Source organism: Toxorhynchites rutilus, chromosome 3 (assembly GCF_029784135.1).
Source record: "Toxorhynchites rutilus septentrionalis strain SRP chromosome 3, ASM2978413v1, whole genome shotgun sequence".
In the NCBI taxonomy this organism is placed as follows: Eukaryota; Metazoa; Arthropoda; class Insecta; order Diptera; family Culicidae; genus Toxorhynchites; species Toxorhynchites rutilus.
The window spans coordinates 11,866,307-11,891,622 of NC_073746.1; the positions used below are offsets into that span (position 1 = coordinate 11,866,307).

Sequence of the window (25,316 nt, forward strand, 5' to 3'; positions counted from 1 at the left end):
CATTTGGGGAAATCTTCGACGGCTCGACAGTTACTCTATCACTGTTGAACTCTGGAGAAGTGAGACGTGAAGGCAACGGTTTCTGTCCCGAAATTGATATTCAGATTACAGAGAATTCAGCAACAGTTGCTGAAGTCCACCAAGAGTAAGAGTTCCCACTGACTGCACAACCTTTCATCGGCCGATAGTTTTGTCGGGTTGGCCTGCAAAACCGACCCAACTGAGTCGGTCTAATGTGCGCATGTGCATACCTCTTCATACTGATTAAATTTTATTTCATGTGTGTAATGCATCGGCCGCTTAAAAAACCTTTAAACTAATGCAACCTGACTAATTAGTGGGCTCGGTGGGCTCACTAGCATCCCAACCCGACCAAAATATCTGCCGATAAAAAGTCTGCAGTCTGCGGGGACTCTAAAACTTCAGATAAATCTACTACTTCAATGGCAATATTCAAACCAGATAATTCTGCGATTTGTACGAGTAATATGTGTCGACAAAATTTAATTCAGTTCCAGCTACTGAACATCCTGGATACAATGAAAATAATTTTGTATAATTCTATTTTGTTCCAATCCTGGAAATTCGGGACAATTTTTGAAAACTACGAACTAGTAAAATAAAAACACATACAGTTCATCCAGTGTAAAAATCGACCCGAGTGTACCTTGGAACACTTGCTTCCCTCCAGCTCCACCGACTGTATCAGACGGGAAGACATTTCATAAATTCCTGAAAAGTAGAAAAAAGTAAGACGAGTGTAGAAAAATATAGCGCAAAAATTGTTCTCCTCGCTTATTCGTTTTCGCATCTTTCGAGTTCCAGCCCACACTGCTGTTGTTTCGAATCAAACTGGGAGCCAATCTTAGTGGGGGAACTCGACAAGAAAGCATCATGTTTTTTTTTTATCTTCGCCAAGTTTTGCCCCCCGAGGCTGAGACCTCTATTTCACCGTGCCACTTCAGTTTGAACATCCGTGTGTAGCGTTATGTATTTGAGGGCTTTCGTGTGTATCTATGTGTGTGTGTGGATGGGAGCGTGTGTGGGTTTCCTTAATCCTTGAACTTTGCTTCGAAAGCCAATTTAGCGTATAAAGGTAATAGGATTGCATCTGTACCTTGAGGGGATTTTTACGTCTCTTGTGTTGCCGTGTGTGGCTGTGCCACATATCCGTGTTTCGAACTGCACCGCTCCGTTGTTTCGGTTACTCACAATGATAAGTACAATCGGGGAACCGTGGAGAAGTTTGATAACGAAGTCCTATATTTTAATATACTGTTTGTCTCATTCGCTTTCCCGCCCGACAGGTTGTCCTTCGGCTGGTACCGTGCCGAAGTGATAGGAGCTCTCGTATCGGTGCTGATGATTTGGGTGGTGACGGCGATTCTGTTCTACATGGCCATCTTGAGGACAATTGAGAGAGACTTCGAGCTGGATGCGACCGTGATGCTGATTACCTCTGGATTAGGAATACTTGTGAATGTGATGTAAGTATGGTTAAGCGCAAGCTGAAATACCTTTAATGTTTTGAAATTTAAAATCTTTCTGTAATAAGAACGACGTATAAATATAACGTCTGTTTATCATGAATTTCCCCTAAAAATAAATCAAGCGATAAACAGCTTCGTTTTGCTCATGTGGGCAAAACAGATCGCGCGTACTGAGCTTATTATATATAGCGGTTCCATAATTTGGAAATTGCAGTTACATGCTCAATACTCGACCGCATGCGATAAATCGACCACACAAATTAAGCTCCCTGTAAAATTAGCACCTCCTAAAATGTGCTAGCAACGTGGATTACATTCCCGAGCGGAGGATCCACTCCCACCTTCGCCTATTTGCTGAACAAATGAGAGATTATCCTTGTGTAATCAACTTTCTAATGCTATTTAATCGTGGCCCCGTCATTGATCCGGGTCACTATCGCGCAGCACACCTCCGGTCTACCACGAGTCGCAACAATCGAGAGCCCTTGTAAATTGTGTAGGAAAATTAAAGCAAGCTCCCGTACTAGCTGACCAATGGCGGGGAGGGGTCTCCCTGTATCGTGTTATTGAAATGTACAACCAACTATGCACGTATCTGACTGTTCAAATGTTTCGCAGGATATCAGCGTATATGTGTAGCCCTCTCACCTCCTGAATGGGGCTGCAAGTAGGGATTGTAGTAAATGTTAGTAATTTATGCAGCAATCATTATTTCAAGGAATCTCGCTATCAGGTATCGCGGTGGTGAGCTAAACCTTGAACATACCACCACTGGGTTCTCATCACAATCAATCCCTCGTTTCGGTGTGTTTTTCTACGGCTGGGGTCACTCATTGGGAATACGGGATCCACTTCCGCGCTCTTGCGAAGTGAGTTTGTTGTTTTTCGATTGTGGAGGGGTGCATTTTATGAATACAAAACATCTTGAGCGCTTTTGCATGGGATTTTTAAGCCGTAAATTCACTACCAATTGAGTCTTTCCACGCAGATGACCTGAAATGCTCTAAATTTTACCTAATCATCTTCGATTTGGATGAAATTTTGTACACACTTTTAGATGGGAGTCTGACAAAAAAAGCTTTTTTTGAAGTCATAATAATTATAGCTCGATAGATTTGATGACAATAGCCAAGAAGGAAACTAATAAATTATGCACAAACACACTGGAAAATAATTGAATTACAATTATGCATTATAAAGTTTGTTATGCTCATAATGATGAACTTGATAAAAAAATCGTTTTCGTGGTATTTTTAAGTCAGCTTCATCAAACGTAAAGAATTCAATAAAATATGCGCTTTTCATAAGGTATTCGCAATTCTCCACCAGTAACAATAGGTAAGTAAGTTCGAGTTTGATGAACTGTTCAAATATTCATTACTGCCAGCTCAAAAGTGCACGGAGCGGAAATTAGCAATGAAGTTTGTGGTTCAAAAATGATAAAAATGACTCTTCAATGTATTCTTCCTCAACACTTTATCTAACTTTCGTAGTTGAGGTTGCCATTCAACAACGGATGCGTTTTTAATTTACAGCTTCAGTTTAAATTAGGCTGTATAACGATATTATAATCTCCAATTTGTTTAACTCGAAAATGATTATTGTGTTGTGCTTCTTTTGTTTGATACCAGCAATACAAATTAATTGTTTTTTTTTTTAATTTTTCCTCGTTATAATAACATATATTTTATCTGTTAAATCGTCCTATAAACTCCACCCAAACTAGCGTTGGCAGAAAACATTTCATCTTCGGCAGAAAAAAATGCTTTTTCGTGTACTGAAGGGTGAAATGAACAAACAAAAGCACCTTTTTCAAAAGCTTTAAAATGTTTGTATGTATGGGAGCAGACATCTCTTTCTCTTAGGCTGAATGTCAGCTTTGGATTGTACCCAAAAAAAAAATTCCAAACGATGTCAAGCGAAGATCGAACCAAGACCGGTTGGGATGCATGGCTGTTTTACACGGCCACGCTATCCTCATAGCCACTGTTGCTGTTGCATAAATACGTGATAATATTATACCTCATTATAAAATGAAGATCGAAAATGTTGAAGAATTTCATGCCAACTCGACTAACCGTTGCCAGCAACATCTCAGATTGAAGTGAAACGCTGTGGGTGCAGTAGCTTTTTATTTTACGTTGGCATGAAAAATCGAGATCGAGAATTTTTTTTGTCAAATGTCGACACAGATGACAGTAGGTCTCGACTTTTCATGCTATTTTAAGATATTTGGCACCAATTTTTTTTGAAAACCCGATATCCTTTTGGGTGATTGTTCGACTGTAAAAAAAAAACAAGTCGGGAGCTGAAATTTTGCATATGGTGTTTCTGCGAGGTGGTGAATATTTTGTATGGGGTATTTTTTTTAAATTTTAGGGTCGAGTTTTTCCCAGTCTAATGTATATGCCACAATAACACAATAAAAAAATATTTTTTTTGTGTACAATTGATTGGTCCATTTTGTGCTCCTCTAATTGTACCGGCCAAAAGGAGCGAATTAAGTAGCAGTGAAATATAGTTTAAATACAGTCAACTCTCGATGGTCCCTTGGATATCGAGTTATCTCCCTAACTCGAGTTATGGAGAGGAGAATGTTTGTAAAATCAATCAGAGGTACCATGAAATCCATCGAATTACGGAAAATATCGAGATACAGAACATCTAGTTAGGGAGAGTTGACTGTACAACAATTTCACTACGTAGCCAACCGTAGCTTCTCATCACGCATATCATTCTATCCGAGAAGCCTTATGAATATTGGGCTCTTTCTAGTCATACTGCTCGGTGCAGAGTATTTATGTATGACTGAATTACAAGGCCAGCTTGTGTATTGGGGTATACATTTTGGTCACCTTATTTTTGACAACATAAAAATGAGCGCTCTATCATATGTAACAACTTTGTCGAAGACAGTTTTTGTCGAGCTCTAATTGCTAATTTCCACTTAAATGCACGTCCAGGACCATTGTGCATTGGAACAACAATAAACAAACAAACTGGTTCAAAGAATCAAATAATATTCAAATTGCATTAGGCGTCGTGCTCAAATTACGTAATGCGAGAACGGAGGGAGGGGGTCGAGGTTGCGTTACTTTCTGTGTATAAGAATTGCGTTACGTAAGAGGGAAGAGGGTTCAAAATCCAGATTTTGTTAGCGTTTTGTAATGACACTGCGCCTAATGAAAAGGAAATTCAATATCCTGTCTTGTCCGCCACGAAACCGATAGGATTCTGACAAGGCCCTTTCAGACGATTGGTTCACCAAAGTACAATCTCAACCGCCTGTCGTCTAGTTTATGATTGACAGTTGATGTTCCCATCCAGAGAAATCTATAAAATTTTCTTCATGAAAAATGCCTATATCTCAGAAAACTTTTACTTCGTACTGTCTGGGTGTCGTGCGCCAGGTTCAAAAAAGTTTGTAGATTATTTTTATTTCCTTTTGATTAACACAAAATAAGAACAACAACAAGCGACAAAACAGAAGTGGTGGATCGTCATGAAGATCATGTGGTCTAAAAACCATTTTTTTTTCTTTTTTTCAAAAATGACACTTTTAAAAAAATTCTTTTTGAACTTTTGGACCGATTCAGATGATCGGCATATCAAATTGAAGTCAATGAGCTAGTCTTCTTTGACAAAAATATTACACTTGCGAAAAAATTGTATTTTGTTTTCGTAATATGATATTAATAATATGATAAATATGATAACGAATGTATTGCTTATAAATAAAACTATTAACATTTGAAAATGATTAGCATTTTTGATTTCAACTTTGTTTGTTATATTTCATTGCTCTAATTTACTCGAAAGCGTAAAAGAATCAGCATATATATATATATATATATATATATATATATATATATATATATATATATATATATATATATATATATATATATATATATATGTTTTTTTTTATACATTTTATACATATTGTCCATTTCAGTGCATTATGACATAGTTGAATATTTATTTATTTTTATTTATTTATTTATTTAATCGTTATCAACAGGCGGAATTTCGCCCCAATGATATTAATGAAATCTACGTATTTGTTCAAAAAATTTTTGGCGAACCGCATTCCTTGAGTAGTGGAAGTCGAAGTCAGAAGCTACTCTGTTGAACAGACGCTGAAGACCCAATATGGCTGAGTTGTATCCATGATTGGTACGACGAAAAGGAACTCGGAGGAAAGCGTGGTCACGTAAAGTTCGAGGTTGAACCAGAAGGTTGATGTTCTCCAGAATAACTGGGCATTCTGTCCTAGCCAATAGCACATCATATACAAATAAGGCGCGGTTCACATCCCTTCGCACGTGCAACGTGTCAAGAGCCATTAGTTGGCACCGGCTTTCATAGCTAGGTAGCTGATGGGGGTTACTCCAGGGTAATCGTCTTAAGGCGAACCGGACAAATCGCTTTTGTACAGCTTCGATTCTGTTGACTCCGTTCAGATAGTGCGGATTCCAAATTACTGAACAGTATTCCAGACTTGAACGAACTAGAGCGCTGAACATAGATTTGAGGCAGTGTACATCGGTGAAATCCCTCGCAGTGCGCATGATGAATCCAAGACTACGGGAAGCTTTTCCAACCACGTAGTTGACGTGAGTTTTGAAATCCAGTTTACAGTCTAAATACACTCCTAGATCCTTCACGCAGTCAAGTTTAGTTAGAGGAGCATCGTCGAGAGAATAGTTGTAGCGAATAGGATCTTTCCTTCTTATGAAAGTAATCGTGGAACATTTGCTTGGATTCAGTGTCATACGATTTTCCACGCACCAATTCTGGAAAATTTCAAGTTGTTGTTGGAGAAACAAGGCTTCAGCCTCCGAGTTAACGTGGAAAAATATTTTCATATCATCGGCGAATGAAAGATGAGGGCCCTCCAGGACGAAATTTACGTCATTAAAATAGATGAGAAATATCAGAGGGCCGAGATGACTCCCCTGAGGTATTCCTGATGTAGCAGGGAATTCTGCGGAGAAACAATCGCCTATTTTAACCGCGAGAGAGCGTCCGACCAAATATGATGTGAGCCAATGTAGAACATTGCCGCTGAAGCCAAGCTTATCCAATTTACCCACCGTAATGTCATGGTTGATTTTATCAAAGGCGGCGGACAGGTCCGTGTAAATCGCATCCGTTTGGGACATACCTCCGGACATTCCGTCAGCAATGTATGTCGTAAACGAAAGAAGATTCGTTGTGGTGGAACGCTTCGGCATGAAACCATGTTGATCGATTGATATGTAATGTTTACAGTGAGTGAAAATCGATTCGATGACTACAAGCTCAAACAGTTTAGAAGCCGCGTTCAGAGCGGAGATACCTCGGTAGTTGTCGATGTTTCTTCTATCGCCTTTTTTATGAACGGGGAAAATGTGAGCTTTCTTTCAAAGCGATGGAAAGATGCCTTTTGTCAATGAAAGATTGAACAATAAGCATAGTGGAAATAATAGCCCTGCTGCGCACTTTTTCATAATTGATGCTGGGATTCCATCTGGTCCGACGGAATTCGAGGATTTTAATTTGCTGATGCCCGATTCCAACATTGCATTATCCACGGTGATTCGGAACAACGAACTGTTCTGTATTGGAACGTTTCTTGTGGCCCTCAAGAGCTGGTCCAGGGACAGATTCTCTTTCGAGAAAGTGCTGGAAAACTTAGCAGAGAAGAGGCTACAAATTTCCTGTGTGTCAGACACTAAACTATTAACATTTGAAAATGATTAGCATTTTTGATTTCAACTTTGTTTGTTATATTTCATTGCTCTAATTTACTCGAAAGCGTAAAAGAATCAGCATATATATATATATATATATATATATATATATATATATATATATATATATATATATATATATATATATATATATATATATATATATATATATATATACATATGTCCATATTATACTGTTGTGAGCATAGAAAAAGGAGGCTTGTTTTTCTTTCGCTGCTTCTTTCTCTACCAACAGTTTTTTTTTTGTAATGCCTGTATGTAGGAATTGAATGTTCTCATCCCAAAGACTAGCTTATTGACTTCAATTCGATATGTCGATTATTTGAATCGGTCCAGTAATTCAATAGTTATGATTTTTTTTAAAAAAGTCATTTTTGAAAAAAAAGTGGAAAATGATTTCTTGGACCATCAAACCATTAAAAACATCAAAATCAAAAACGAAGAAACACCTTTCCGATTTCTGGATGTATTATGTTAACCCTTTGTGGTCGTATTAAATTTGGACATGGGTTTCGTACTGGTCGGAATTATTTTTCCTTGAAAAACCAGTGATACATGGAAGATTATGAATAATAAACAATTTTTTAATTTTGTTTTGTGAACTATATATATATATATATATATATATATATATATATATATATATATATATATATATATATATATATATATATATATATATATATATATATATATATATATATATATATATATATATATATATATATATATTAACTTAATGTATTTTAATGTGATGTTTTTATATAAAAATAATATTTTATAATTCTTCTTCGTGTGAAATCTTTCAAAACAGTCTCCAAAAGTAAATCATATGAGGATAATCAATACATAATTTTATTTTTATTGTCCGTTGAATATGAGACATTGATTTTGTCATTGATACAATAAATGTGTAATCAATGCCAGCAGTGTGTATCCGAAACGATCAGTATTTTTCACCTTTAACAAACAAAGATCTTTTTAACATTAGATTATTCAGACGACATAAGACATTTATGCAAACAATTATTCAGCTTTTTAAAAACAATTACTTTAATATAATTTAAACCAGAAGTTAATCAAATAATGATTTCCGCGTATCCGAAATGATCAGAACTTTTACCTTTAGATGAACCAAGATTTTGTCGCTTGAGACACTTATGCGATTATTTAGATAACATAAGACATTTATGCAAATAGTAGTTCTGATACTTATGAACAATCTTTTCTATCACACCAAAGTGTTACAATGGCTAAATTCTGCTGTTATAATTTTTATCCACATTCCTATGTATTCAACGCACTGTGCGTTGTCTTGTGTGGGTGACTACTTTTTTTTTTTTTTTATCTTCGCTTGTTTTACGTCGGCATATTTCCGCCACTTTAGTGCCAATCACCGACATCAGGGAGGCGACTCCACCTGTTCCTACCTATCAGACTCAACAACTCATGAGCCGGGCCAACTTCTTTTACTTCCCTTCCGAAGGAAGACGTAACCAGAGATTTTTCGCCTCAGAAAATCCCAACGACGCCAGCTGGGATTGAACCCAGGCCGATCGGATTGTGAGGCTGTTACGCTAACCACACAACCACTGGCGCCGTCGGGTGACTACTTTGTTTGATACTGATTACCGTTATCTATTACTCGTAGGAACACCGTATTGATTCGGGGACAGGTTCACTAGACATCATGCTTCGTTTAGGAAAAACATAAGCTGATACTTGTTTGAGAAAAAAAACATAAGATTAGTATGGTTTCTTGCTGTGGTGGCTGAGAGCAGACAAACAACCACAAAGAGTTAAATAACCTCAGCCTTCAAAAAAAAAAAAAAATATGAAATAATTACTTTAAGTTAATTTAATTGTAAATATAACTCTAATTGACCCAAACAACACGCATGGAAGGTGAATTCAAAGAAATCCTAAATATTGACTTTTATTTAATTGACTCAGAAGATGCCATATTGTTCGGCGAAGAAATAGGATCGTTGGAAAACTTGACATCTTTAGAACTCATTCCAGAGTATGTTAATGTTAATTCATTTTCCATGTTCCTCAGATATTGAAAGAACGAATTTCCTCTAAATTCAATCTGCATAAAACGAATTTTTGAGGTACATTCGGAACAGAAACAATGCGAAGTATAAGGAACAAGTCTGATGTTGCATCTGTCTTTCTCTCTTACTTCGCTCATGAACCACACCAACATAGTAAAAGAGTCTATATAATGCAAAATAGTGAAAGAGTCTATATGATGCAATGATGAAGTTACCAAAAACCGAATGTTTCAGATACTCAATGGCTTTTATAATTCAGAGGGTTAGTTTAGCCGCCTTGAGAAATCCTGATTTTTATTTTCATAATTTTTAAGAATTGAGGGGCTCAAAATGGAACGAGTGTAAGTGACATCATCAATTTCTCTACATCCACTCTCTCTTTTGGACAAGAAAAAGAAAAAAAGAAAATGTTGATGAAGAGAAATCGATCAACTCACTTACCCCCTTTTTCAAGTCCCTCAATTATGATTGGCAAGGCTTCCTACAAGAGATAAACAGCGCATATTCCATCTTAATGAGTGATATCAATATTTATTACATCAGCTCGGCACTCGAGTTACCAATTACTTTGTTTGCATTCTATGGATACATAACAAAAATACAGATTTTATTCAATAACACCATGCAACAAGCGGATATATGTATAGATCAATGTAATGGCCCACATTCCATAGAGCTCCTGATTCATGGGTTGTTGAACACACGACATGCTCGAAACGAGCTCATCAATATTTTTGAATCTGATTATCAGAGCTGCCGTCGTGTTTTATGATAATCTCCTCCGCCGAATGTGGCGTCACCGAACGCGAAACATTGACATTTCGAAAATAATTGCTTGCAAAGCTCATTAAATCTAATTAAATCCTCGAATACATGCGCGCGCTCCCCGCTTTTTCGTATAGTTTCGGTTACGCTGAAAGTATGTCACGCGAGGACGCAGGATAAATAATGACATCAGCCGGTGCCGAGCCGAGCCAAGAGCCGTCTTTTCGAAAGGTTCGAGCTGCCGTTGGGCCGGTGTGCATTATCTATTATTCATAATTTCCGTCTGGAACTTTTGCTGCATTCTGGGGGCGAGAGAGATCTATCATGCTCTTCTGCGTGCAGTGATCCATGCATCGCACTGCAATTAATAACAACGGCTAAAAAAAGTAACACTTTGTAAATCATGCTGCGCATTTTCTCGCTATGTCTCTAAGCCAATCCTCGGTAGCGGATCCAAAATCAAAAAGCAATTATGAGACTATCCGAGCGAGCTCGTAACGGCTTCCCATTGTCGCACCATGTCGTGTAATAATAAATTCTCGATTACAACATGAATTTCAACAAGGCGGCTGCTGGCGTGTGCGAGACAGAAAAGGACACAAACGACGATGCGGCGGAGGTTGGGGGTAAAAAAGGTCACCGAACCTTGGGCTTGGGTGATAATCTGTTGCTCTCCGGGCGGCACTGTGTGACATGTGACATCGCACTTTATGGCGTGTGTCTCAGTTCTTCGTTCGTGCTTAGGCTCTGCCAGTTCGTGTCCTCCGGGGGCCAATAGTGTGTACATATACCATTCAGTCTGTTGGGAAAGACAAGGCGCCATTCGAGCCTTCCGGGTGTAGACCCATTTTCAATCATTATTTTCCACGTCATGAACGTGGGGGGAGCAAGACTTGTTCGTTCATTGAAGCCTGAGTAAGTGACTCGTATGTAAAATGCGTACTATTGCACTGGATGAAAAAATGTGATACTGTCGTCAAGTTGTCATTTATTGTTAAATATTAGGTTTGATTTGATATTTTGACGTAGAACTACGTCGTTCAGGAAGGGTGCCAAATCAGAAAACAGGTCACGTTTTTATGAAATAAAGTTAACGTTAATAACCATTTTCACTGTGAACGAATTCTCATGATTTGCATACCAATCGAATCGGAAATTCTCTAAGATTTATTTGATATGCTTTACATTACAATTCGCTAATCTCTAAACGGTTTAAATTCATGAAAACTGGAATAACTTCTTTTTTCTCATACAATTGTTCTGCCGATTTGTGTGCTAACCCTATCCGTATTTCGAATGCTTATAAATCGAACACTTCTTAACAGATCGGAAAGATGTTTGCATCAATTGATTGGGAATATTTCTACGCGTCTATCACAATTAATAAAATGTTATTTTTCATGAGATGAACAATTGAATAACTGTAAAATGTCAAGCGTTATCTAAACGCCCTAACTGCCAAGTGTTGATTGGTCCGATTTACGGTTTCCCCCACACAGACTTCAAAATCGATGTACCTGTGGAAATCCGCTTTGCAAATACACATGCAAGTCGGGGGTATTTTTGTTCCCACCGAGCTATGTTTCCCTAACAAGGACTTCAAAATCAATGTGCCTGGGGGAATCCTCTTTACAAATACATGCATGTCAGGGTTATTTTTTGGTGTTGAGTACTTTTTTACTCGCTTGTCGTTGTGCAGACCGGAATATGTTTCCCTAAAACGTACTTTTAAACTGAGAAGCCTGGGAAAATCTTCATTTCAGATACTAAAGGTGAATGAACTTTCGTGGTTCGAGAACTACGTTAACATGAGATGTGCTATAATGTAATGTAAAATACAACAATCGTTTGACAATTTTTCTGTTCACATATTTTGGTAGTAAAAGGAAGTTCATCATATTTATTCGTAACGAAGAACATAGTCTATTACAAAAAGTTCAATGCATTCTAAAATAATATTCGAAGTAGTAAACAAATGGATTGCATAATATAATTACGTAGTTCTACGTCGAAAATATGCGGTCGTGTCCTAGATACAACCCCTTACATTTTTTTGTGATGATTGATAATATATGCATTATTTTTTGTTAATTTTCTTCATTTCGTAAAACTATTGTAGACAACAAAAACATACATTATATCACAATTACAATATACTTAATGAATAATTTATAACTGTATTCTTGAAAACTATATGAGATTTAATTATTAGAGGTATCATGTACGAGGGCACTCCGATAAGTGCTACGAAAAAAACAATAATTTTGGAAAAGTGGCGATTCATTTCTCAACATAGTCTCCGTTTAGCTCAGTGATTTTCAACCTTTTTTGCTCCATTCCCAGCTTTACGAAAATTAATCCCAGTGCTTCCCCCTTATCAGTATTTTGTAAGAAAGTCTGTAGAATAGCAGTAAAATAATGAATGAATACAAACGGATTTTAAGTTATATTCGCAACAAACTTGATTTTATACTACTATTTAATTACAAAAAAGGTATATAAAGTATGACACATGAGCCTAGGGATGGTAATACCGGAACATTTAAAAAAACCGGTATTTTCGGTAATAGAAATTAATAAACTGGTAGAACCGGTAAAACCTGGTATTTAGAGAAAAATTAATTTTAACAATCTTTACTGAACTGAATTTAAATCAAGTTATTTTTTGTGATTTGCAAAATAATTTTTAGCACACATAGACCATTAAGTGTTTCCGAAAAAGTTCGCTCAGAATCCAAGATGTTGGTTTTATTGCTCCCAGATTATCATGAAGTAAATTGTAATATTTTCCTTTCTCTCCTTCGGCTTGATAGTAAGTGAACTCTGATTTTATGGCCTTCGACAATGAACCACCTGTCGACAACTTTGATTTAGAACTTGTTGCAGATTGGTCTTCTCTGTTTTTGACGTGGGACTACGTCTAACCGGAATATACGGGGGGTAAAATGAAAACCAAAACACAGAAGATGCAGGAAAAAATGCAAGATTTCGAATGCTTATAACTCGAACATTTCTTACTGGATCGGAGAGATGTTTGCATCAATTGATAGGGAATATTTCTACGCGTCTATCGCAATTAATTAAATGTTATTTTTCATTAGATAAACAATTGAATAACTGTGAAATGTTGAGCGTTATCTAAACGCCCTAACTGCCTCGTTTTGATTGACCCGATTTACGGTTTCCCCAACACGACCATCAAAACCAAGCAGGCTTGTGGAAATCGGCATTACAAATACATGAAAGTATGGTGACTTTTGTTCTCACTGAAATATTCCCCTAACACGGACTTCAAAACCAAGCAGCGTTGGAGAAATCGGCATTGAAAATACATGAAAGTAGGGGGAGCTTTTGTTCCCACCGAAATGTGTTCCCTAACATAGATTTCAAAACTAATGTGCCTGGGGAAATTGGCATTGCAAATTCATGCAAGTCGGGGGTATTTTTACTCTATAAAAGTTGAAGTTGTTGATTCATGCAAGCCGGGGGTACTTCTGCACCCGCATTTTTGTTTTGCATAGCGGGTACCAACACAACGTTTTTGCTCGGTTATTCTAGATTTCATTGAAGGATATGCCTTCATATGTTCTGCTCACAGAATTTCTACGCATACCGTTTGATGATTAGGCAAAATGTTGATAACGCGATAACGGGCGATAACGCCTATTGATTGAACAATATGCGTTTAAGGTACATGTCCGAAACTGAGTGCCTGAATCAAATCAAGCAAATTCGCAGTTCGAGAAGTACATACACTTGAGAGATGCAAACTTCAGGGGTAAAAGTAAAATAAATAATCGTTTGATAATTCTTCCGTTCACATATTTTGTCCTAGGCATCATACCAAATGTAAAAGGACTGTCATTAAATTTACTTGAAACGAAGAACATAATCTATCACAATGCATGAAGCGACCTTACATAACCTTTGTTCAATCGTTTTACTTACATTTAATATAGTTGGGAAATTGTTTCATTCAATCAAAAATTTAATCAATACAAACAAATGATTGTTAAGCTAAGATAGTCCCACGTCAATCTTGCGGTTATATCATTGATATAACCCATCCATTTTTTTAGTCGCTTTTCCAACTGTTTCTTGATAGAAAATTTATCTGAAAAATCTGACCCAAGATCTGATTTTTCGGTCTCATTACCGCAGTTTTAAGTAACCTGCGCTTCTTCCTTAATCATCCGTTGAAAGAGCCTCTTCAACCGGTTTTTGCATCGCAGCCTTCGATGTTTGGAAAAATAGCAGAGCAATATCTGCGTCGTATAGATTTAAATTCTTACGACGAAGATATTCAACAGGTTCTAGTGCATCAACAACATATTGAATCTGCTGCATGTCCAATACATCCAGATCAAATTTATCACAGGTATCCAAGAGTGTCTTTTGAACTACTTTACTTAGTTCATGGAGTCGTTTCGGCATGGTCACATTCCATTTCGTCTTACAATCCAAGATGAGCGAAATTCCTCTTCCAAGCCCAGCTTTAGCGTATTGCTGTAGAATATCATTTTTTGTTGGGGATCTTCTGAAAAGATCAACTATGTTACGAACTTTTCTAATGAAACCGGCAAAGTCATGCATATGATCAAACTTCTTGTTGTCATTCTCCTCCACGGTAAACATCACTGAATTCATCGTCAGAGTCATATACTTCGTTGAGTTCAAACGTAAATAGTTTTTTGTAAAGAACTTAATTAAATTAATTGCACATTTTCATACGAACCTGTGCCTACATTTTCATCAACATGAGGTTGGTTCTTCTAAAATGGAAACGACTGAAAGATGTTTTTCATGAGCAAGGTATAGTCGATTGTGCAACGAAGAAGTCCTTCTCACTTTCCTCATTACTGAAGCAGCATCTGTTGTGATTGCAAAAACATCATCAGAAAGAGAAACACCAAAATCGGAAAGTTTGCATTCTAAAAGTTGAAAACACTTGTCTGCCGGCATCGAACCAATTATGCGCTTCACCCCTATATTCCAAACAGAACCAGCTCGGTGGACAATGATGTTTAAAAGTGTCCGGTTTCGTGATGATGTCGCATTTCATTGAACTGCTTTGAATTTGGACATTGAACACATCAACATGGACAGTTAGAATGGATATGATGCGACGATTCATCTTTTGTGTGACTGCGAAGGAAACAAGAAACAGTGTCGTAGGGATCCCAATGTTGCTAGGCTTAACAATTATATATATTTTGACGTCGAACTACGTCTTTCGTCAGAAAACAGGTCACGTTTTTATGAAATAAAGTTAACGTTAATAACTATTTTTGCCGCGAACGGATTTTGGCGATTTACATACTAAACAAATCGGAAATTCCCTAAGATTTGCTTAATATGCTATACATTAGAATCCCCTAGTTTGTAAATGGTTAAAATTCATGAAAACTTTAAGCGTTTCCATTTTCTCATACATTTGTCCTGTCCATTTATGTGCTTTCCCGAACAGAGCTATCATAACGAGCAACTTATCGATGACCAACGATGGGGAAATCGTAAGATTTAAAGTCTCCGTGAACAAAGGAAAAGTAGAAGAATGAAGGGGAATACTTGCCTAGAGTATAAAGAGTGGATCTCGCTGAAGCAAACTTTCATTCGGCATCGGACTGTTGAGCAATCCAGTTCACTTCGCTTTCGCTGCGCTTCGATCTAAGATTGGACCCCACCAGTGGTAATCCAGCTTGGATATCGTCGTTTGGTTTTTCTGTTCTTTTTTCCCGTTATTCGTTTAGTGTGTACAGTGAAAAGCGCTCGCACTGAGCCGAGCCTTCGGGAGTGTGACACCGCATCGAACAACAGCGAAGTAGGCTACTTCGGCGCGTCGGTCGAAAATGTAAATTCCGTTACCCAGCAGCGAATTCGCATCGATGGCTGTTACAGCAGAGTACAAACTGTGTGGCATAATTCAGTCTTTTTCCAAGCAGTTAACATTGTTTGTTTTCCTTCATCATAAGGGCTTCGTTGGTGCCTTTGAGGATGCATCAATGCATTAAACTGACGTTATGGCGAAGCAGGCGTTAAGGTTGTGCGCCAAAAAATTATTTGGGGAATATCAAGCATCTTGAATGTCTTACTGGAATGTTATAAGTTATTTGGGTTCGCGTGCCAGTCACAAATCTGCCTTCAACTAGGATCGCATTTGCGCTAATCTTGATCATAATGAAGCAATGCTACTGTTTTCGAGGATGTTGATATATACAAAAAGAGCTTATTTCGCTTGTTTAGTCACCAAGAAAGTAAATGCAGACCAATAGCAAAACTCCCTCCACTAAGGATGACAGTTGCGCTTCTCTCGAGCATGAGAAAGAAATGCAACTTTTTTCGAGGTCAGTAATATTAACAGAAGCGTTTCTTTTGAGAATAGCGCAAAATGATGAAAAGTTTTTATATTCCTAGTAGTTTCAAGCCACCAGCATTATAGAATAGTATTCGAAGGCGACAAGCGACTTATATAAAACAACAGCGTAGTTCTACGTCAACAATGCGGTCGTACCTTGGACACAACCTCCTATATTTTTTTCGTCTGAAAAAAATACCTAATTTACCGGTTTTCTCGTGACCTGAAACCGATATTTTCGGTAGAGTGTATATTAGGGTGCCAATGAATGTATGGGAAAAAATCGACCTTAAAATTTCAAAAAGTTACCCTATACAAAATGTTCACCACTTCGAAAAAACACCCTACGCCAAATTTCAGCTCAACCGGACTTAAGGGAGAGTGGCGCAAAGCAGTCAAAGTTTAAGTTTTTTGAAAGTCGAAAAATCACGGAGTTTTCAAAAAAAAAATTGTGATGCCAAATGTCTTAAAATGGCATGAAACGTCGAGATCTAGTGTAATCTCGAAAAAATTTTTTTTGTCAGAAATCGGCACTCTGGGTTTTTTACGGCATGCGAAACGAAAAGTATGGTTTAGGGTGCCAGTAGAAATAGTTATCTCGGTTTTTCATTCGGAACTTGGTACGAAATGTTGATTAGCACAATGATATACCCTATGCAAAATATTAACTCATACGGACTTTATTTACTGGTGTCGCAGACGTTAAAATTGGAGTTTTTTGAAAATTGAAAAATGAGTGGAAATCGGGGTTTTTGAAAAAAAAAATTGATGCCACAAGTCTTTAAATTGCATGACACGTTGAGATTTACAGTTATCTCAAAAAAAATTTTTTTTCGAAAATTAATGTTTCAGACGAAAAAACGACCAAGTGTCAAAAAAAAACATTTTTTTTGACAAAAAAATTTTTTTCGAGATGACACTCCACGTTTCATGCCATTTCAAGACATTTGGCATCAATAATTTTTTTTCGAAAACCCCGAATTCCTTTACTCCTCCCTTGGGTGATTTTTCGATTTTCAAAAAAACTCAAATTTTGACCGCTTTGCGCCACTCTCCCTTAAGTCCGATTGAGCTGATATTTGGCATAGGGTATTTTTTCGAGGTGGTGAACATTTTTTATGGGGTAACTTTTTGAAACTCGAGATGACCATTTTCATTGTCACCCTAGTGTATATAGAAGGTTTTACCGGTTTTCGGTAATGGTAAAACCGGTACTCCCATCCCTACCTGCGCTTGAACCATTTTCGCCAAAATCGTAGTTCTTGAGAACGTTTTCGAAAAACACACCTCATGTCATCCTCGATATCTACTCTGTTACAGTATTTTGCTTCCATCAGCAGCACTCTAGGTAATAAAGGGTGTGTCACATCAAATTGCATCACGGAAAAAACGCTGTAGAAATTTAATTTTTAGGAATTATATCTTCAGCTTTCGCTTATAATCAGATAAGAGTGTATAGATCACGTTGGCCATGCTTCACTGTCAATTTTTCGTAAATTTGGAAAAATGTCGTCGAACGAAAAATAGCGTCGTGAATTAATCTTGCGCACTCATTTCGAGAATCCGGAGTTGTCACATCGGGACATCGGTAAGATGCTGGGAATCGTCCAATCCACGGTCAGCAGAGTACTAAAGCGATACTTCGAGAACCTAACCATCGACCGGAAGGTGAAGAACGGCAAAAATGGATGCTCCGTCAGTGAAAAAGATCACAAGCGCGTAGTTAAGCAGTTTAGACGTGATCCGAGAAGTTCGGTCCGGGATGTCGCCAATAAGCTGAATTTGTCAAGTTCATTCGTCCAGCGGACCAGCGGGAGGGCCTGCGAACATACAATTAATATTATGCTAATATTATGATCAATATTAACGCAAATACAATCCTAGTTGAAGGCAGTTTTGCGACTGGCACGCGAATCTAAATAACTTATAACATTCCAGTAAGACATTCAAGATGCTTGGTATTCCCCAAATATTTTTTTGGAGCATAATCTCAACGCCTGCTACGCCATAACGTCAGTTTAATACATTGATGCATTCTCAAAGGCACCAAAGAATCCGTTTACATTTTCGACCGACGCGCCGAAATCGCCGATTTTGCTGTTGTTCGATGCGGTGTCACACTTGCGAAGACTCGGTTCAGTGCGAGCGCTTTTCACTACACCAACATCGCGTGCATCATTAGATGACGCTTGCCTCGGAATTTCATTGCTTCTGGCAATGCGTTCGTTTTTTGCAGGGCTAGAGCCTGCCTCCCTCTTCCTCTTGCTCATCACACACTACGCGAAACGTCCAATTTATGACGCGGGAAGAAAAACACACGATACGAATAACGAATAACGAATAACGAACAGAAAAAGCAAACGACGATATCCAAGTTGGATTACCACTGGTGGGGTCCAATCTTAGATCGAAGCGCAGCGAAAGCAAAGTGAACTGGATTGCTCAACAGTCCGATGCCGAATGAAAGTTTGCCTCATCTTCTTCTTTCTTTGTTTTTAAGAGGCTTTAAACTTGGAAGTTCGTTCGCCTCTAAGTTTGCCTCAGCGAGATCCACTGTTTATACTCAAGGCAAATATTCCCGTTCGTTCTTCTACTTTTCCTTTGTTCACGGCGACTTCTGATCCTACGATTTCCCCTTCGTTGGTCGTCGATAAGTTGCTCGTTATTGACAGCTCTGTTCGGGAAAGCACACAAATGGACAGAACAAATGTATGGAAAAATGGAAACGCCTAAAGTTTTCATGAATTTTAACCATTTACAAACTAGGGGATTCTAATGTATAGCATATTAAACAAATCTTACGGAATTTCCGATTCGTTTGGTATGTAAATCGCCAAAATCCGTTCGCGGCAAAAATAGTTATCAATATTAACTTTAATTCATAAAAACGTGACCTGTTTTCTGATTTGGCACCCTTAATGAAAGACGTAGTTCTACGTCAAAAAACTATAACCTGACGTTGTACAGAACCTTATGTACGGGGTAAAGAGGAAGGTGCGAGCATACGGGCTTGGGCTCGAAGTAAGAATAAAAAGAAAATGCCAAAAGTTGTTTAATAGTTTTTATTTTACTGTCTAAAATTTTCAAAAGGATCGGTCTACTGGGCGAATTTCTATAGCGTTTTTTCCGTGATGCAATTTGATGTGACACACCCTTTATAGATTCACATAAATACTACGTAAAAGACAACATAACTCGTAACGCTTATGCCGCGTATCAGGATAAGAATCAATCATTTATCGACGAGTTTGCTCTGAAATTGATCCGAAATTTCGTCACAACAGAAATCTTGTTTTGACGTGGGACTACGTCCAACCGGAATATATGGAGGGTAAAATGAAAACCTAAACACAGAACATGCAGAAAAAAATGAAAGATTTCGAATGCTTATAGCTCGAACATTTCGTACTGGATCGGAGAGATGTTTGCATCACTTGATAGGGAATATTTCTACGCATCTATCGCAACTAACAAAATGTTGTTTTTCATTAGATAAACAATTGAATAACTGTAAAATATTAGGCGTTATCTAAACGCCCTAACTGCATCGTTTTGATTGACCCGATTTACGGTTTCCCTAACACAGCCACCAAAACCAAGCAGCCTTGGGGAAATCGGCATTGCAAATACATGAAAGTAGGGGAACTTTTGTTCTCATCGAAAAATGTTCCATAACACAGACTTCAAATCCATGAAGCGTGGGGAAATCGGCATTGCGAATTCATACAAATCGGGGGTATTTTTGTTCCGATTGAAATGTGTTTCCCTAACACAGACTTCAAAACCGAGGTTTCTGGGGAAATCGGCTCTGCAAAAAAATGCAAACTGCGAGTACTTTTGTCCTCGCTTGCCTTTGTGCAGAGTGGAATATGTCTGTCCTAACATGATCTTCTAAACTTAGGAACCTGGGAAAATCGTGCAGCCACTAGAAGCGAATGAACTTCCTAGTTTCAAGCAAATTCGAGATTCGAGAAGTATGTACACTTTTGGGATGTAAACTTCAGAGGGAAATGTAAAATAAAATAATCGTTTGATATTTTTTTTTGTCTTTATTGGAAAGATTTTCAGCCTTAGGCTGGTTCATCAAACGTTTGATAATTCTTCCGTACATATATTTTGTTCTAGTCATCATACCAAACGTAAAAGGTCCGTCATTAAATTTACTTGTAACGAAGAACAATCAATCACAATAAATGAATTGACTTTACACGGCATTTGTTCATTTTTTTCACTCACAGAGCAAATATATTGAACTCAATTGAATTTGGAAACTGTTTCATTCAATCAAGAATTTAATCAATACAAACGAATGATTGCTAAGCTAAGGTAGTTCCACGTCAACCTTACGGTTATATCATAGATATAACCCACTCATTTTTTTTTGATAGAAGGAAAATATGTTTCAAGTTTAACTTGTTGTAAAAAATCTTTCGTAAAAAAGTGGTTTCGTTGTCTATATCATCATCATTCACTGACGAAAGTCTTTGAAACATAGCGAAGTTGTTCAATTAAACATTACAGATTTGGAAATGTTAGCCGAGGCTCGAAAATAGTATCCAATAAACTTTTTGTGGCAATTTTTGCTAATCATTGTCTTCTTCAAAGCGAAGTAAATGTGCAACATTACCTTGCACTATTACCCCATTTTAATGACCAAATTCCCCACTAGGGGGAAATTCCCCACCGGTTGAAAATCACTGGTTTAGCTGGATACACTTGACCCAGCGATGCTCCAATTTCTTTAATCCATCTGAAAAATACGTTTTCTCGAGGTCTGCAAAGTAGACCTCCGTGGCGGCGATGACCTCCTCATGCGACTCAAATTTCTGCCCGGCGAGTGAATTTTTCAAGTTTGGAAACAAAAAAAAGTCGCACGGGGCCAAATCTGGAGATTACGGTGGATGGGGTAGCAGTTCGTAGTGCAATTCGACCGATTCGGCCGTGGCGACGGCGGAATTTCTTTTTTTTCCATTTTTCTAAAAGCCGCGAACACACGGTCAAAACAAAACAACGAGTCCGATTCGGCTGAAATTTTGACAGTAACCGTTTGCATGTATTTGCAAAGCGGGTTCCCCCAGGCACATTAATTATGAAGTCCGTGTTAGGAAAACACAGCTCGGTGGGAACAAAAATACCCCCGACTTGCATGTTTTGACAAAGCGGATTCCCCCAGGCACATTTGATGTCCGTGCTGGAGAAACCCTAAATCGGGCCAATCAAAACTTGGCACCCTAGCTGCTAGCTGTTTAGATAACGCTTTACATTTTACAGTTATTCAGTTGTTCATGAAAAATAACATTTTATTAAATGTGATAGACGCGTAGAAATATTTCCTATCAATTGATGCAAACATCTGTCCGATCTGTTTACAAGCATTCGAAACACGAGTAGGGTTAGCACAAAAATAGGCAGAACAAATGTGTAGGAAAAAAAGAAGTTCTTCCAGTTTTCATGAATTTAAACCGTTTAGAGATTAGCGAATTGAAATGTATAGCATGTCAAACAAGTCTTTGAGAATATTCGATTCGATTGGTATGTAAATCATGAGAATTCGTTCACAGTGAAAATAGTTATTAAACTTTAACTTTATTTCATAAAAACGTGACCTGTTTTCTGATTTGGCACTCTTCCTGAAAGACGTAATTCTACGTAAAAAAAAATATTAGTTGCAAACTTTTAGACCCGAGGATCAAGTCAGTCTGTTTAGAAGTTCTGTTGGCAATGTTATTGGAGTACATAAAATATCTTGCGACAAATCCTCTGAGAGTAACAGCTCATTGAAGACGACGATGAGCTGTTACTCTCAGACCTATAAATGAAACAAAAGAGACGAAACTGAACACGAAACTCACAACACACCTTCCGGGACTGTTTCAACGAAGTGGCAAATGAAAATAATAGTTAGCGTCGCGTTCAGAAAAAAATCCTTGCTTTTCCACATGTTCCTTCTTATTAGAAAATAATGAAATAAATTCAGGTAAAAGTAACACGAATCGATAAATATATTTCCTGAAATGTTTCAATCAGCTAAATGTACAATTCAGCGTTATTGTTCACGTTTGTGAAATGTTATGAATTAGGTATAAATACAACCATGTATCGATATGCGTCGGAAGTTTCCAGAACTTAATTAATTTAACTTTATTGAATAATTCCGTTAACCAGATCTCAATCTGGTTTCAAAAAAATGAAACTTGACGTGAAACATTTATATCAATAAGTTTCAATGTTTAAAAAAATGTGAACTTTTCTTATTTCCGTTTCAACTAGGGCAGTACTTGTTTTGAAAATATGAAACATAATATTATTGGGTTTAGATAGGACATATTTACTAAACATTGAAAAAAAAAGACTAATGTTACCCCATTTTACGGTACTGATTTGTTTGGAAACATACTAGAAACATTTATTCCAAATAATTAAACTCCAAAACTATTTCTGCAATGTTTATTTTTAATTCTAAGACATCTTAAAAAGTTACGTTATATAGAAGTTGCCTTATATCGAGGTATGACTGTATATAAAAAATTGTACCGCGTATTTTTTTTATTATTAGATTTTTAGATGACAAACTTGTTTGGAGATTGTCGGGTAATAAGGAAATTGTAGTTCCGTCTACCACGGTTTAGACTGTAACCTTTCGAATCTCTATGCTGCTCACAACGGTTGTTTCTCCCAACATACAAAATTACACATAACACAGCTTCTTTTCTCTTTAAGTTTGTCCACAAATCATTTAACAATTTAAAATTTAACAACTTCTTTATGAACATATCATAATTCAACATATACGTGAAACATAAACAGTAAGATCAGTTAGAAAAAGTTGTTGGAGTTGGACGTGTGTATACCAAACGACCGAACCGTATATCCTTAATTTTCATACGAATTTGACCAGATTCTATGTTCCTGTGACGTCTACATACAAAAGCGAAAACAAGAGCACAGCTTCCAATCGAGCCAGGGTTGTATCCAAAGTGCAATTTTCAGACAGAGAAATTTATCGATACACCTTAGTAAGGTGCATTTTTCACCATAGATCCTATGTTGTACCATATAAGAACTCAAATATATGGTACTACTGTCAAAATTTCATATTTAGTATCCTATACAATATTTTACATACAGCTGGTGATTTGGTTTGGGGGCACTTTTTACTCCCTTAACAACGATGTATATAATGACGAACGTTCTTCAGAATGTTGTGACTTTTTGTATAACAAAAAAAAAAATGCATTTATAAAAAATTGCAGTTAACTACCCCCTCTACCTTTCCGGTACATATATCATTTTGACTGCTTGGGGATTTTATATAATAGTGGAGGCGATCTGTGGTAAGTGGTAACATCCATGCCTCTCACGCTAAAGGTCACGAGTTCAATTCTCACTCCCGACATTCTTCCAAAAATGGAAGTAAAAAGTGACGAACCAGCCAAATGAGTTGAAAATCACTATAATACAGATAAAAAAAAAATTATATAATAAAATGACTCTTATTATTGAATTGAATAAATTTCGTATACAGCCATTCCATGTCAAACCGATATAGTGGTTCTCAGATTTTCGTAATAAGTGGTAGTTTTGCTCTTTACCGCAAACTATTGGACCCGTGTTTTTTTTTTTGTTAGGATGCCCATTTTTATTTCAGGGTGATCCGAAATATCATTTTTCCTCTTTTTTCCAAAAATTACATTTTTTTAAAATACATAACTTGTGAACTACTAAACTGATTTAGACGGTCGACATATTAAACTAAAGCTAATTAGTTAGTCATTATTGGAAAAATGCTACGCTTACAAAAATTTCAGGTTTTGGTTTTTGTTTGGTTTTTTTGATTGTATTTGTTTTTTATAGTGTTCATGGTCTTGGGACCAAGGGCGGTATATGTTTTTATATTTTTTATGGAAAGCTGAGGATTTTTCTCATAACATATCTCGAAACCAATGAGGCGTTTTTTTTCGTTTTTGAGTTATGATTTTTCAAAGTTACCCAATGGTCCAAAAAATCATTTTTCCCTTTTTTTTTTTCCAAAAATGACTTTTAATAATTTATTACTTTTGAACTACTGGACCGATTCAGATGATCAACATATCAAATTAAAGCCTACTAGCTAGCTTTTCTACGAAAAAAAACACACTTGCCAATTAATTGGATTATAGTTACATATATCCAGTCTGGTTGCATCGAAATATTGAACGAAAATGAAAACATGTTAACTTTTAAAAATCATAACTTAAAAACGAAGAACAACACCTATCTGGTATTCGGATATATTATGTGAAAAAAACTCAGCTTTCAGGAAAAAGTATAAAAAAAATATTGCGCTGTTGGTCCCGAAACGAGGCAAGCTATGAAAAACAAATATAGTTAATAATCACGAATACAAAATCAATTTTTATTTAGAGTGTAATATTTTTTCAAACAAGTCTAGCTCATTGGCTTTAGTTTGATATATTGATGATCTGAATCGGTCTAGTAGATCAAAAGTTATGATTTTTTGTAGTGGAAAAATGGAACAAAAATGATTTTTCGGACCATCGGTAAACTTTGGAAAATCATAACTCAAAAACGAAAAAAAGCCTCTCTGGTTTCGAGATATGTTACGTGAAAAATACTCATCTTTCCAGAAAAAATATAAAAAAATACAGCTCCTTTGGTCCCGAGACAATGAAAACTATAGAAAACAAATACAATCAATAATAACGAAAACATAATTCAAATTTTCGGCAACTGTAGTATTTTTCCAAAAAAGACCAGGTGATTGGCTCTAATTTCATATGTCGACCAACTGAATTGGTTCAGCGGTTCGAAAGTTAAGAATTTTTTTGAAAAGTCATTTTTGGCAGAAGTGCGAAAAAATGGATTTTTTGGACATGAACTTTACTAGTTCATG

The 25,316-nt window shown here is 36.9% G+C and overlaps 1 protein-coding gene across 2 annotated transcripts in view; it reads left to right on the forward strand.

Annotated features, from left to right (window-relative positions):
- The window catches only part of LOC129775304 (proton-coupled zinc antiporter SLC30A2-like), a 132,050-nt gene that overhangs the window by 93,085 nt on the left and 13,649 nt on the right, over positions 1 to 25,316 (forward strand). For both annotated transcript variants that reach the window (XM_055779882.1, XM_055779883.1), the window contains one exon: positions 1,308 to 1,487. In XM_055779882.1, coding sequence (XP_055635857.1) covers positions 1,308 to 1,487 — 180 coding nt within the window. The remainder of the gene's footprint in view (positions 1 to 1,307; positions 1,488 to 25,316) is intronic.